Below are 14472 nucleotides of genomic sequence, written 5' to 3' on the forward strand. Positions count from 1 at the left end.
TTCCACTTCTGTAATAATGTATCCTGGAAGAAGGAAACTTAACTATGTAACCAGTTTGAGTGATCTTCAGGCCGTATGCCCATTCTTGCTCTCATTTTTCTGACATTACTGTCAACTCACCATACTTAGCACAACCTCATTCTGTTTGAGAACAAATATGGCATTAATCTAAATATTTTAAAGGGAAAACTTCTCTTGAAATGCCTCCTTCTGTCCTTTAGATTAACTGGCTTGGTGTAACATGTATTGCCATAAAGATGGTAAGGGTATTTATAACTGAGGTTACAGTAGCTGACTTGTGAATATGTTATGCTAGGAGGGAGTGGAGGAGCAAAAGGTAGAAAAGAGAGAAGAAGCTGTAGAATAGATTTGAGATGAGATGCAACACCACCATGTAGTGTAAGTATTTCTGTGGTACTCTGGTTTCAGCTTGAACAGAGTAAATTTTCATACTAATAGTTGGTACAGTGCTGTGTTTTGGATTTAGGATGAGAATAATGTTGATCACACACTGGTGTTTTAGTTGTTGCCAAGTAGTCTTTATGCTAAGACAGGGACTTTTCGTCTTTACATGCCCTGCCAGCGAGAAGGTTGGAAGGCATAAGGAGTTGGGAGTGACACAGCCAGCTCAGCTGACTCCAGCTGATCATAGGGATATTCTGTAAAATATGGCATTGTGTTCAGTGCATAAACTGTGAGGAAAGCTGGCCAGGAGCCACTGCTCAGGAACCGCCTGGGCATTGGTTGGCAAGTGTGAGCCAATTGCATTGTACATCACTTGTTTTGAATATTCTAATTATTTTTATTATTATCTCCATGATTATAATTTCTTCCCTTGTCTGTCCTAATAAACTGTCTTTGTCTCAACCTATGAGTTTTCTTGCTTTTACTCCTCTAATTCTCTCTCCCATCCCATCATGGGGGGAGTGAGCAAGCAGCTGTGTGGGGCTTGGTTCTGTCTGAGGTTAAACCACGCCACATGGAAAAATGAGTAGTGTCATATGGTGAAAAGAAAATACATCTGCCCGGGAAATTTGCCATAGCGCGGGGGGAATAAAAAAGTTGACTTTAGCTAGAACAAGATCTAGTAGGAAAACTGTTCAGGCCAATTTCAGATGCCATAACTTGGCTGCTTTTGCTACAGTACTGGCCAGCCCTGTCACATTACTATTCAAAATATTTTCAAGATCACTGCTTGCTGAATTGAGTCCTGGAGTGCAGCCAGGTGGCCTTGATCAATGTGAAAGGGCAGCAGCACAAGAATAAGTCACAGAGTAGGAGATAGAGATGGAATATGGCACTCTGCCTGGGTGATATCCATCTCAGACAGAACAATGGGTGCGACAGGTCTACACACTCACTGAGATGTGTTTTGTCTCTCCCAGAGAGTCACAGATCCTTACCAAGATCTGACAAACCAGCTTCACTCACCTACCTGTAATGTGGTGTTGTGCAGCATTGAACTGAGTAAGAACATGTCTCTCTGTGTTTGACATCACTGTCACACCTGGTTACAGGCCCTCAGAAGTAAATCAGCCATGCCACCGCAAAGACAGATCCTTAATCGTGGTGTCTCACACTGCGCTCTAGAGATCAAAATCCTCAAGTCATGGAAAGAAGTGCTGTCACTCAGTGTTTGCCATGGTAAACTTCCTCCCATTCCTCCACCAGGCACACACAAAGACTGTTGTTTGAATGAAGGCTTTTGTAAAGGATGCCTGGAAATGCCATCGGTAGCTTGGGTTGTCTGGGGAGATTACTGAAGTAGGGGTGGAAGTTAATGTGCTGGCTCTGAAACATGAGGGGATATTTTGCATTGGTGAAAACTTTCTGTAGCCTTTCAGTTTTTGTCCCTTGGCTTTTGAAGATGGTAATGTATCATCTTTAAGGATGATAGGGCATGTGTATGTACAGCCTATTGCCATGTACCAGAAGACTGAAAGAAAAGCAAATTTCTCTATCTTCCTAAAATTCCAAGCAGAGGTCAAGAAGTTACCTCATAGTGGCAAGCTTTTCCTCAATACAGTGAGCAGTCTGTTTCCTGAAAGGTACTCATTGGATTTAACTTTGATCTTCACAGTATTGCATTTATTGAATTTATTTTGTTGGCCACATCTGCTCTTTGTTCTAGTTAAGTACAGGAAGACTAATTTACATTTTGAAGATGTGAGAAGAATTTTGGAGGTAGGAGTGCCTTTTTATTTGAGAATTGAATATGAAGAGGTGTACAAACAAAGGAACAAAGATAAGCCCTTCTTTCTTCACTGCTAGATCCTGGTATCTTATCCAAGATGTTTGCAATACATCTTAGCCAGCTGAGAAAAGACTCAGGTGTGAGACAGCTGACCTTTAAAACTGAGGCCTTAACAAGAGAGTTTTCCTTCTGAATTAACTGTGCTTTTTTCAAGTTATTACAACTTTATGAAGTATGGTTCGGATGGGTTTCTTTCCACTTTAGAGGCTACATAGCAGAATTTTATCCAAATTAATGGAGTTTAGTTTTGATGACAGAATATTGCATCAACTAAATGTTTTTTTGTCTTGTAATTTTCTTATTCATAAACTTTGTGTCAGAGGATATTTTAAGATACATAGGAATCTGAGGGGAGGAGGACTACACTTAAGCTCAGGTTCAGTTTCCAGAATGAAAACTTTCATGGAAGAGAGTTAGCTTGGAGAAATTCATGGTACTGCTCCACACACACCACAGGCTACAAACTGTGGTTTAGTGAAGGAAGGGTAATTCCTGTAGCTGAAGACTTTCAGCCACAGTTATAAAGTATTGAAGGAGGGTAGAAGGTGGAAAGGCCATCGGTTCTGTGCCACTGTAGGACGGATTAAAGTTGCGGGTGCTGGAAGGAAAGAAGGAAACAGGGCATGTCCTAGGCTATGGAGAACTACTAAAATAATTTGATCTGGGTGGGAAATCCTATTCTATCCCTGAATCCGGGTATCATGTGAATTTCAAGGAAGCTTCTGTCTTTCACAACTGAGAAATCTGGACTGATAGAATGTCCTACAGATCCCACTTGACTTACTGTGTCAAACCACCTCTTAGAGAAAAGCATAAGAGAAAGGCAGCTACGCTAACTACAACCACCCCTTCATTTGGTGGTCAGTGAAATTAAGCTACAAAAGCTTTAGCTCCTGCAGAAAACCCAATCATGCAGTTTTTGAAATAGATAATTATGACAAAAAAGAAATCCAGTCTTCCAACCATCCTTAAGAACATTGAGTCTGTTACTGAAGGATTTGTACTGCAGTTTAATTTATATGAATTAATTAATCTATGTTTGTTTCGACTACTGTGTTCCTTGAGTGACTGGTGAATTCTTAGGGGCTCCTCCTTTCTGTTTAGACTAGGCTCTTCAGGGCAGGGACTTTTTATGGCTGGCTGTGCATGATACTCAAAAGACCTCTGTGCAGACCTTACAAACTTATAGGCCCTACTAGAATTCAGTATTGAATGAAAAAAAAAAAGGCATTTTAAAATATTAGAAGGTTTTACAGGAAACAGTGATTTTTAGTCCCTTCATGCTATGTTTTGTCCTTTGCTAAATATTTCTGGAGAAGAGAATTCACTGATATTACTGCTTGCTTACTCGTGGCCTGAACATATAATGCAGAGTCACAGTCTGGGTTTGTTTTTTTTTTCTTTTCTTTCTTTTTTTTTTCTTTGTCCTGACAGAAAGATTTCGGGATTTACTGCTTCTGCATTCAAATCAAGATACAGAGATTCTGCCCATCTTTCAGCAGAGACGCTATCCCAAGTAAGTAAGATTGTCTTCTTGGGAGAAATAAAATCTTTATCTATTTGCAGCGAGGGAGAGTAAAGCATTTATAGCACTGTACATGCTTTTGGTGCAGAATCCTTAGACAGAGCTGTCAGGGAGCCACACTAGCAGCGATCTCTGCAGTCTTTTGACTGGTGTTGAGGAGAAGCAGATGCACATTGCAAGCACACTCAGCTGTCACTGGGGGAGGTGGTGGTGGAGCGCAGATGTTGAGTTGCCTGGATCAGTGTCTGATGGAGGGAGCTTTGTTTCTCTGTTGACACAGGTAGATGTTTTATCAGGCTAATCCCCATTCTTGTCTTCTGGGATTCTATCACTGTTGGTGACAGATTCCCTTGAATTTTAACAGGCTTTCCTCTGAAAGCTTGCAAACACTAGGAAACATTCTTTTTCTGCCTTTTTTAGGGGTATATGTTTGCGTATATCCCTAAAGGGATTTAAGGAGTAGTGTTGAGTGTTAAGGCGGTCTTGAATGTATTGTGTGTCCCGGACAATACCTCTTCTTTTTCCGAGTGACATACTTGAGTGAAGCAATAAAAGCTCTTTTCTATTTTATCGACTAGAAGAAACAGTCACTTTCAGCTTGAACTGAGGCAGTGAAGGGGAAAGAAGAAGAAATAGTCCTCACATTAACCCTGACCAGAATGAGCAATGAAAGGATGCTAGTGCAGGGTGGACAGAGGGTGGAGATGGAAGAAAGAATGTATGTAGACAGTCCTTCAATGATGGTGGAAACAAGCACAGTTATTTATTTTAGTTATTATTGTTAGGAGGTTTCTGAAATAGATAGGAAGTTAGTGAAGCTAGGTGTCAAATCTTTTTAAATCTGATAATACAATTTTTTTTTTAAGAACAGACAGTTAGAGAGGCTGAGTGCTGAAAGCCAGTCACTTCCTTGCTGTGAGTACTTGAAAATAAAACCATTCAAGGATGAAATCCTGATTCTGAAAATGACAAAGTTTTTCTTTGACTTCAAGGGAGATACAGTTTTATCACCCTAAATTTCTTGTTTGCATTGTCCATTGTCACTATATTACTGGAATACTGTGGAGGTACAATATATGAAATAGTGGAAGGCACTTTATTTGTGTGGATTGATCTGCTTGTTTCGTTAGGACTTCCATAAATTATTACTTTTCTCCTCATCCTTTGGAACCCTGGCAGTATTATGCTTTGCTTGGCTTAGATTATTTCATTTTTGATATGGACACTGTCAGACTGGTCTGAGAAACCAGTTTGTTGTCCTTCCTCAAAGAACAGACTTATCTTTATATAAATCATTCCTAAGATGTTTGACTTTCCATTTCATTACATTCAATTTATTGCTAGCATTCTTGGCAAAAAGTCTACTAACAATATTACACAATGTCAGATTCATGGGCAAATGACTTGTCTGTTGTCTTCTGACAGAAGATGTGTTCAACTCTTCAAAGATCACGAAGCAAATATCTTGTATGGAGCTCTGCTGCTGTTTGAAGTTATAGTGGCCTTGCATCTCAAAAAGGATACATGTTTTCAGCCATGTTACTTGGGAAGATTGACTGCTTCCTCTAACATACAAAAGTTGGCCAAATTTTGGCACCTAAGCAAAAAGAAGTTTGCATATGTTCTTCAAAGCAATAGATTCTTGTTTATAGCATCATTAATTGGTGCAAATTTGCTCACTTGTTACAGAAATTTATCATATATTACAGCCCATTTAGAAACTGGTTGAACACTATTGACTTATCCAAATTTCCCCAGGGGCTGTCTTTTGAGCAAGGTACTTGAGTTCAGCAAAGTAGAAAACCTGTTTATCGTCATAATATATTTTGTCTTATTCCCATATCCTTTTTCCACCTTTCCTATTCTCATTTTCTCCAAAGGGTCGGTTAACAGAAATTAAGGTAGTGAAGAGACAAATCTCCTATATCAGTGTCCCTTCATGACTTCAGCTGAGCAGTGGCTGGTTGTACTACATTAGGATCTGAGTAGAAAGACCATTTTAATAAGATGTTGTCACGGGGCACAAACTGGAGCTTGTAATGATTAAAGAAATCCGAAGAATACTGAACGTTAAAAATAGAAGAGAATTTTTAGTAGTGACTTAGCTGAATAGCTTGACTAAGCAGGGCTTAGTAGGTAGAAAGGATAAAAGTTTTCCCATATTTAAGAGACAAATGTCCAAAGGAAGGAGATTGGGTAGGAGGATGTTCAGCACCACTCAGGATATTCAGAAACATTGCAATAAATATTAAAGGCTAAATGCGCAAGCTATAATCCATCAACTTTTGGAAGAAAGAGAAACCTTGGTGTTCTTGCCTGAATTATGTTCTTGTTCATTTATTACTTTAGGACCTGAACTCTTTCCCAGGTAACAGCCAGATAATTTTGGGTGCATGTTGTACTCAGAGATGTCCATGCACTGGAATGTCTGGAAGAAGTTTTCTAGAATATGCATGGACATTAAGTTTTCTAGAATATGCTGGATTTTCTGGGGTAAATGTGTCAAAGAAACTTGCTTTGCCCTCCTAATTGATGGAGAAATGTGCAATATTTTTATTGTCCTTGTGTTTGCCTGAGTTTATTTGGACAGCTCTGGCTTAGCCAAGGAGCCAATACCTGCTCTGGCAAGCAGAGGATCTTACAAAGATCAAGTCTTATAAAGCTACACAGCACATCAGCTTGACTTCTTGATGCTCCACTGTGTGCCCACATGGCATCATGAGCACCAGTTCTCACCATGGCCTGTGGGCTGGGACACAGTGCTCTGCCAGCTGGTGGGACAGCACCCACCCAGCCAGCCCAGCCTGCAGTGTTTGTCCTCTCACTTTTCTTCACGGGGTTGCAGAGCAGAAGGAGCTTGCCTCTATCTTATGCTTCAGTCCCATGCCTAGAGTAGAGTTTTTAATGAAAACACACTACACTGCATGTAGTTATATGTTACAGAACTAGCAAGAGCAATCTAATCCAGGCAAGTAGTTTTGATACCTCAAGTGACTAGCGTGGTTCAGGAATCAGATGTGACCAAATATCCTTATCCACTTAATCTGGAAACTGACCTGTCCACAAAGAGAACTATTTTGAGGGGAAAACCTGTCTCCTTGCTGACACGAAGCCATTACCATGTCCACAAGGATTTGCATTCCTGAAACTAAGAATAAACCTGCAGCTGTGGGCAACCAAATGGATTGGGGTGCACAGCTGCCTGGGAAAACCCTCTGCATGCAAAACAGATGACAGATGTATCTGCAGCTCCGTCCTGCTCTCCCTCACTCCACAAGCCTGCTGAAGTCACTGAGGGGAGTTACCTCAACACAATTGGGTCTGTCAGCAAACCAAACTTTTTCCAACAAATCTTATCCTGACTCCTTGCTTTTCAAATGAGCATTATGGCTGCTGTATCTCATAAAAAACCTTTAAGGGTTTCACATTTAGCACATTTCTGCAGGTGCTTTTCTCATGTTGGTATCCACTTCATGCTTTCTGTGCTTGTCCACTTTGCTGATGTCATTCCTACATGTTTTGTCCACAGTTTTACTCATAAAATGCAAGAACTGCTAGAGTGCAGCAAAGACTGCACAGGATTGCTCCTGAAGAAGGCACTATGCTCATTAATTTGGCTGCAGGGTCCAGCATGTGATAGGGTGCTTGGTGGTAGCAGGGGTTTAGGTTGCTCCATCCCTGCTGACTCCACTCTGCTCCTGACTGCCTGTGCTGTGTGCACAGGGGAAGGATATGCAATTGCCTTGAAGTGCCAGGGAGAAGTGCCACTTGTAGCTGGCCCTGATAGTGTCAAAAGAAAAAAACAAACCCAAAAGAACAGAATGATAAGGAAAGTGATAAAAGAAGCGGAGAGTGAGAAATTAGGTCGATGGGTGAATAAGGCAGGAAAGAGGCTGACATGGCACAAAGCAGCACTTAAAGAGGGATGTGCCAGAAATGCTTGTGGCATTACAGGTTTTTAGCAGGTTTTTTTCTGTCTAGAAGTAACTTGACAGTTCAGTCGTACTTTATATTTTCAAGTTAGTGCTGAAATCCTCATATAAATATGTGGGGTTTTTTAGAGGGATTATTTGCTTCTTTTTTTTCCCCTTCAGAAATATTTGCAGTCTTCACTCTTATCTTCTGTGGGTTTGATAAAAAAGTTTTTGGGTGATTCACAGATTTTAAGAACAGAAGGAGTGGTTATGTTCCAGCTAATTTGAGTCCCTTCTTAACATAAGCCATAGAGAATTACTGATAATCCCTGCAGCAAGTTTTTCCTCAGCCAGAGCAGGAATTTAGAATCAAATTGAGATATTAAAATCTGGAAAACTCACAAGCCTTTACATCAGCTTGTTTCACTTGTCAGTTTCTTCACCTGTGATAAATTTTTTAACTTCAATTTCCAGTTTCTGCCATGTCACTGTGCCATTTTCTCCTGAAGAAGAAAGTCCTTTGCCATCTGAAATGTCACCTCCATACGAAAGGATGGAGATCAGTTTAAAGCTTGCCCTTATCTTGAACAAAATAAATAATAATTTCTTGCAGGGTAAGGCTTGCTAAAGAGGTCTCTCTCCCAAAATCTTAAAACATTTCAAAAGTTTTCCCACTTATTTTTAAAATAAAATGAAATAAAAACAAAAACACAAAACAAAGAAGGAAAAAAAGGCAGGAATGAAGAGAAACAACATTTTGGTGACTGTTTCCATAATGTGCACCTGGAGAAATAACAGCACTTCTTTATAGAATAGGGAGATAATCTAAACTCATAAATTTGGGTGTATAAGAAATACATCTTTATTATCTAAATGGAATGACAAAGTCTTGAATTTTGGAGAAAAAAATGATCTTAAAACCTATCAGGTATGATGAAATAATATTCCAAATGCATTTGCTTTTCATCAGTCATAAAGTTACAAACCTTTCTTTTGCATATGTTCACAGTAAATTAAGGTAGTCTTGTGTATGCACAAAAATTCTGGTAATTTTCACATCATGAAAAATCTCAGAAAATACAGCTTCTTGATATATATCGATACGTATGTATCTTCAAATACATATTTCTGAAGGTCATCTTTGAAAAGCTGCGGAGAAATTTCAGCTCAAACAAAGCTAAATGGTGTTATTCAATTCTCCTCATGGAAAAGTCTAGACAAATAGACGGCAGAAGTTAGTGCCCTCCCTAAACCATTGTGTCTTCTGGTTCCCAATTATTTATTTTAATGGTAATGGATCTGTGGCAGTATCCTACAGCTTGAGATCTGAGCCAAGAAACAGATGAAATTTCATAAATAATACCCCAGGAGTAAAGCTTAAGTCTTATTTGCAGCTGTCTTGAGAACATTTTTCTTTTTAGAGGAAAATAATTTGTGTCTAACACAAGAAGGTAGTGAGATATGGCTGCTGGAAGTGATGCTTCTCAGGCAGTGCATCCACTGAGATTCTCTTGAATCACAGATTGAAACAAGCATAGGAGCAGCTAGCAGAGCATGGCCTAGAAACCCAGTTCAGTTTGCATTAGAAACAAAGGCAATATCTTCCCTGATGTTCTTCAAGGGGCAAAATCGTGACCTGTGTATTCATCACTGAATCTTCATTGCAAAGGAAAAGAGATTTTTAATTTTAAAAGAAGTGGAGAACTTTTAAGGAGTGCTTTTCTATTAAAGACTACCTGTGAAGTGCTTTACAAAAGACGTCCTCTTGTTATAGAGGAAAAACTGAGGCATGGAACTCTGATGTGAGGTACCAGCATCATCCAGGAGCAATTCTCCTTGGGATGAGACCAGAAATAGAAATCAGGTCTTCCACAGTCCTCTCAGTTGTGTGCAGTTGGCTCTCTCATCTGAAATAACATCTATCCTCTTTTCCACTGCAAAAACATGTGGCCTGCCCATATTGCTGAAATCAGATGGGAAGGTGCCAAATGAAGGAGCCTTTCAGAAGTGCCCACACAAGCACTTTAAATGCTTTGTGTGGCATTGTACATGAAGTATGAAAATGACTGGTTTTGAAATGCTCCAAGACTTATTTCAAAATGCAGGCTAGAAGCAAACTATCTCATCATCAGTCTATGTCCTCAGAAACCTGAGTTTCAGAGAATTTTGATGACTTGATTAAAAAAGAGACTTTGATGACTTGATTAAAAAAGAGACTTGCTTAAGGAGGAATGACCTTTAAAAGAAATTCAAGCTGTTCAAGAAGAATATGAGATTAGGATTTTGTCTCTTTTTTTCTTTATTTTTTTATTTTTTTTAGTGTGGCTTTTTGCAGTGATAACACCTTTTTCTGTAGAGTATACAAACCAGTGCAAGGCTGAGATCCATGATAATAAAACCTTCATTCTAATTAAAGTCCATTTTCCTGTCATTAGAGGTTTTTACAAAATGGAAAGAACAGTATCAATGGGGGAGCTGGTAGCTGTTCATTAAAAAGAGCAGTCATGTTACAGGGAATTAAAAATGCAAGTATTGGATCTAAATTTTTTTGAAACTGAAATGAAAACAGAAAGAAGGAGGACAGTAATTCATAGTGTGCATTACATATTTGAGCTCAGATTCTACAAAGAACTCATATGGACCCATCCAGATAATATCAAATGGGACCGAATCAGTATCTTGAAATATTAGGACTGCACATTAAACTAAGATATGGGTCATAAATTCCTTGAGACATAGGCTATATTTGTTCAGAGTACCAGTACAGTACTGCAGTAACTTGCAAAATAAAGACACTTTTGTTCTGTTTTCAGTAGCCTCGAGTTCATGTAACAACAGCACAGAGTGAACCAGTCCCCTTAATGTCAAGGGGAATTTTGCTGCTAACTTCAACAGGGCTCAGACATGAAATCTAAGGCACAAGTATAAATCTTTCTAGGTAGAAAGATGTGGGGGAAAAAAAAAAGAGATTTGTGCAGCAACATACATGCAAAACTGAAGCTCCATGTACATACATATTCTCTTTTAAGTAGCAAGCATTCTAGATGCTGCTTGAACTTACCTTTAGTTAGTTGTGGCTCATTAATAGGCATGAACTGTTCCATGAAAAACATTGTGGTAATCCTAGTTGAAAATGGGAAATGCCTAACTGAGAATAAAAGATGATTAAACCTTTCACAACTTTTGGAAGATGAAATCATTGCTTTGTTCAAAGTGAATGGGGTAAGACAAATCATTAGAGCTGGTTTTCATTTGGCTATCTGGGAGTATGAACATGGATTTTAATAAAGCTTGCTGATTAATTGATACGTACATGTCTACTACTCAACAGCATCATGAGACTGTGGGGAGTTTTCTGCCACCAGGTATCTTGAGGGGTGTTTTTTTTAAAACAACTCATACACAAGTTATAGTAGTTTGATGCTGAAAATATTAATGAGGTTGTTTGATTCATTATGTAAGAGTTAAAATGATCTCTTCCGCCCTTGTATCCAATTTTATCATAGTTTTAAAAATAATGGCTTATATTAGTTTAAAGAAAGTAGTTTCACAATTACCATAGTTACAGCAATCCAAGCACCAGGCTCTGGAAAAGAAGATAAACTAGTGCTAAGAAGTTTTGGTTGTTGACAGTAGTAATTTCCTCCTGGATTCAGCAGTCCTGTGCAACCTACTCCAGGCAGGGGTTGAACTTGATCACCTCCAGAGGTCCCTTCCAACTCCAACCACTCTGTGGTTCCATGTGACTCTGGGTAAAAGGGGACAGCATCCTTCATTCACTCCTATACACCTACCTGCACATTAGCATTTTTATTTTTGGCCCCATTCTTTCAGTGAGGGACCCCAAGTCTGTTAAAGGAGGCAACATCTTTGATTGGTGTTTTGTTAGTAAGTCTTGGTGGAAAAAGAAGAAAAGAAAGATTCCAGCTATAATAAGGGGCAAAATGGACTATGTTATGCCCCTGAACATTTGGAGGAAAAAGAAAAAGCTGCCTGCCATGTTGTCCTTTGTGTTTCATGTTAGACATAAGCCATAAATGTACTTCCTGGTCTTTAACAATGGTAGCAATTTATCAACACTCTTTGCAGTTCTGGCCATTTGCCAGATAGGTTTGAAGGTGCAGGTAAAGTGTGAGATAAGCATTTCATGTGTATCACAAGTGTCTCTTCATGCTTTAATACTGCAGAGGAGAGGAAAGCACAAACAGCCTGGGTTTAAGTTTTAGCAGGCTTTTGGTGCGTGGCACTGGTGGAGTGGTTTAATTCTGAGTGCCAGGCTCTTTAAGGTATATGTGAGGGAGACACTTCACATTTCTTTTTCATTAAACTTGTTGGCCTATAAACTCGTGGTGATAATCAGAGGCAGCAACAAGCCCATGTTGATCTAAAAGCCATTCCCTGTCTCTTCAGAGAAATATATAGGAGACCTGGGCTGTGGGATGCCAAGAGGACCACCCTGAATTGAGCATCCCCAAATATACACATCAACCCCATTTCATGGAGGAAGTTGTCTCAACATCTGGGCTATAGCTTAGCTCAGAACTATGAAGTTGTAAAAATTGGCAGTGGTGGAAAAGCTGTCTCATCCTATAGTATGTTATTGCAGATGTTAATTATCCTCAGTCATGAGGACAGGAGTTGGCTGCTGGTTGATAGTGCCCAATGGGCCAAGCCTAGCCCCAAGGAAACTTCCTCTGTGACCTTATCAAGTAGTTTGAAAGAATCACAAGTGCTTTTGAATGGCCAGACAGCTAGCAGCTGGAAAACATTGCTAGCAGCTGCAGGACTGCAACAGCCCATGATATTAGCTGCCAAATCCTTTCTGATTGTTGCCTAATCAGCTGGCTGAGGCTGCTCACAAACAGAGTTGGAGACTAAAGTAGATAAGTCCAAACAAAAAAGCTGTTTGGATAGAAGATATGTACTGATTTGTTGGATAGTGAAGATCAATTTGGTGATATTCAGAGTTCCTGGCTGTTGTTTTTTAATAGAAGAATCTTGTGGGTTAAACATTTGTAGAAAATTATTAGTCTAAGCATCTGCACCTGATGTGAGGCATCAGGTGTGTCAAGTGAGGTGATTAATGATGCATTTCTGTTGTATCAAGAATGTGGTGACATTTTTTCTTCCCTTAAAGCAATGAGAGAAGGTGTATTATAGGCACCAATCAGAAAGAAAAGATATGAAAATCATTTGCTTTTTAGCCTAATAACTTTCATACAATACTTTGCTTTATGTCTTAATTATCTATTGCTGTCAAGGTATCTTTATAAAACAAGGTTTAAATTAAATTTGTGTGGGGTTGAAAGTCATGTAGAATCAAACTCTCATTTAAAATCAAACTTTTAAAACTTTCTCATTCCCCCAGGAGCTTCTATAAAGCAAAATTGCTGCCTACTCCAAAAACCCCCGCAGCATCAGGGTCAGTCCTCTTACCTCAGGTCTGCTTCACCAGTGTGGAAATGATAACTTATATTACAAATGTTCTCTGTATTCTCTCTAGTTTCAAAAAATACTCAAAAGTGTCTTATGAAAGCAAAATGCCTGAGAGTTTCCAAGGTCTAGTATTCCCTCTGTATGGTGCATCATGATGTTACGTAAGGATATTATAGCTTTGTATTTCCACTCAGTGTATACTGTGTCTTCAAGATTAAAATAGGTTTTCTAGGTACATTAGTGTTGGTGATTTCTAATATTCTTCAGGTTTAATTAGTTCCTCTTTTAGACAAATCACCAGATTGAATATTTTTATTATATTGATCCAGTTCTGAAACTCTTACAATATATTAAATTTTTCTTTTACTTGCATGGGTAGCTGAAGTTTCCAAATAATATTCGAAATGCAGACATGCATTTACAGTGATTTCTTCAAAATGAAAGTATTTACATCCCTTCTCAAAAGACTTTTGAAACCTATTTTTACTTTTTTTCTTGTGCCTTATTTCCTAATGTTGTTAGGAAAAATACAGCAATGGAAGTGGCTGTTAGTAATTTTCCATCATGTGGTGCTCTTTTACCACAACAAGCAAAGAAATGGTGGCAAAACTGAGCCATCTATTTTCCTGTGCTTCAACTTGGACAAGGTAAATCATGTAGGTGTAATGTTATCTTGTGAAGGAGTCACAAACCTGATGTTCTGGCTGTTTGGGCATCATGAAGATGAAACTCTGTGATATTAATAATACACCGAGAGTATCTCCTGCCACTGCAGTTTTCAAGGGAACCATCTCTAGGATTTCAGCACGTCACTCCATGAGTAAGAGTTTGAAGTGCGTTGGAGAGATCCCACTCACTTTTCTCAAATCTAGGAAACTGGCACTTCATTCAAGCTGGTATAAGGTAAACTCTGGAGCTGTGAACTGAACCCAGGCTTTCCATAATTTTTTTAGTATAAGCTGAAAGAAAGACTAGAAAGTACCAAAATCTGTTTATTAGGGTGATGCAGTGAGCAATTCAGTGTCTGTCCCAGTGTTTCTGAGTGGTGCTGTCCTGAAGGATCACTGCTGATCTGTAACCAGTGTAATAGTCATTGGTTACATATTTAAGTTATGCCAGAGTGAAATGCTGTGCTGCTTTCCATCCAGAAAGAGCAGACTTTCTGTGAAGGGCAGTTGTTACATGCCAGCCCCTCTGTCAGCCCTGTTTTGTTTCAAGGAGACAACATGAAATTCTGCATCAACTCACATATGTCAGACATGGCTGCTGAACTGAGGCAAAAGGAAAAAAAACCCAACTATAGTTTGTGTTCTGAATAGAGGGAAGGGAAGGGAAGGGAAGGG

At 39.1% G+C, this 14472-nt stretch overlaps 1 protein-coding gene across 3 annotated transcripts in view; it reads left to right on the forward strand.

Annotated features, from left to right (window-relative positions):
• NOX4 (NADPH oxidase 4) overlaps positions 1 to 14472 on the forward strand; it is a 109923-nt gene that overhangs the window by 59637 nt on the left and 35814 nt on the right. For all 3 annotated transcript variants that reach the window (XM_030951939.1, XM_030951856.1, XM_030952026.1), the window contains one exon: positions 3689 to 3770. In XM_030951939.1, coding sequence (XP_030807799.1) covers positions 3689 to 3770 — 82 coding nt within the window. The remainder of the gene's footprint in view (positions 1 to 3688; positions 3771 to 14472) is intronic.

The sequence above is a fragment of the Camarhynchus parvulus genome, chromosome 1, assembly GCF_901933205.1.
Source record: "Camarhynchus parvulus chromosome 1, STF_HiC, whole genome shotgun sequence".
In the NCBI taxonomy this organism is placed as follows: Eukaryota; Metazoa; Chordata; class Aves; order Passeriformes; family Thraupidae; genus Camarhynchus; species Camarhynchus parvulus.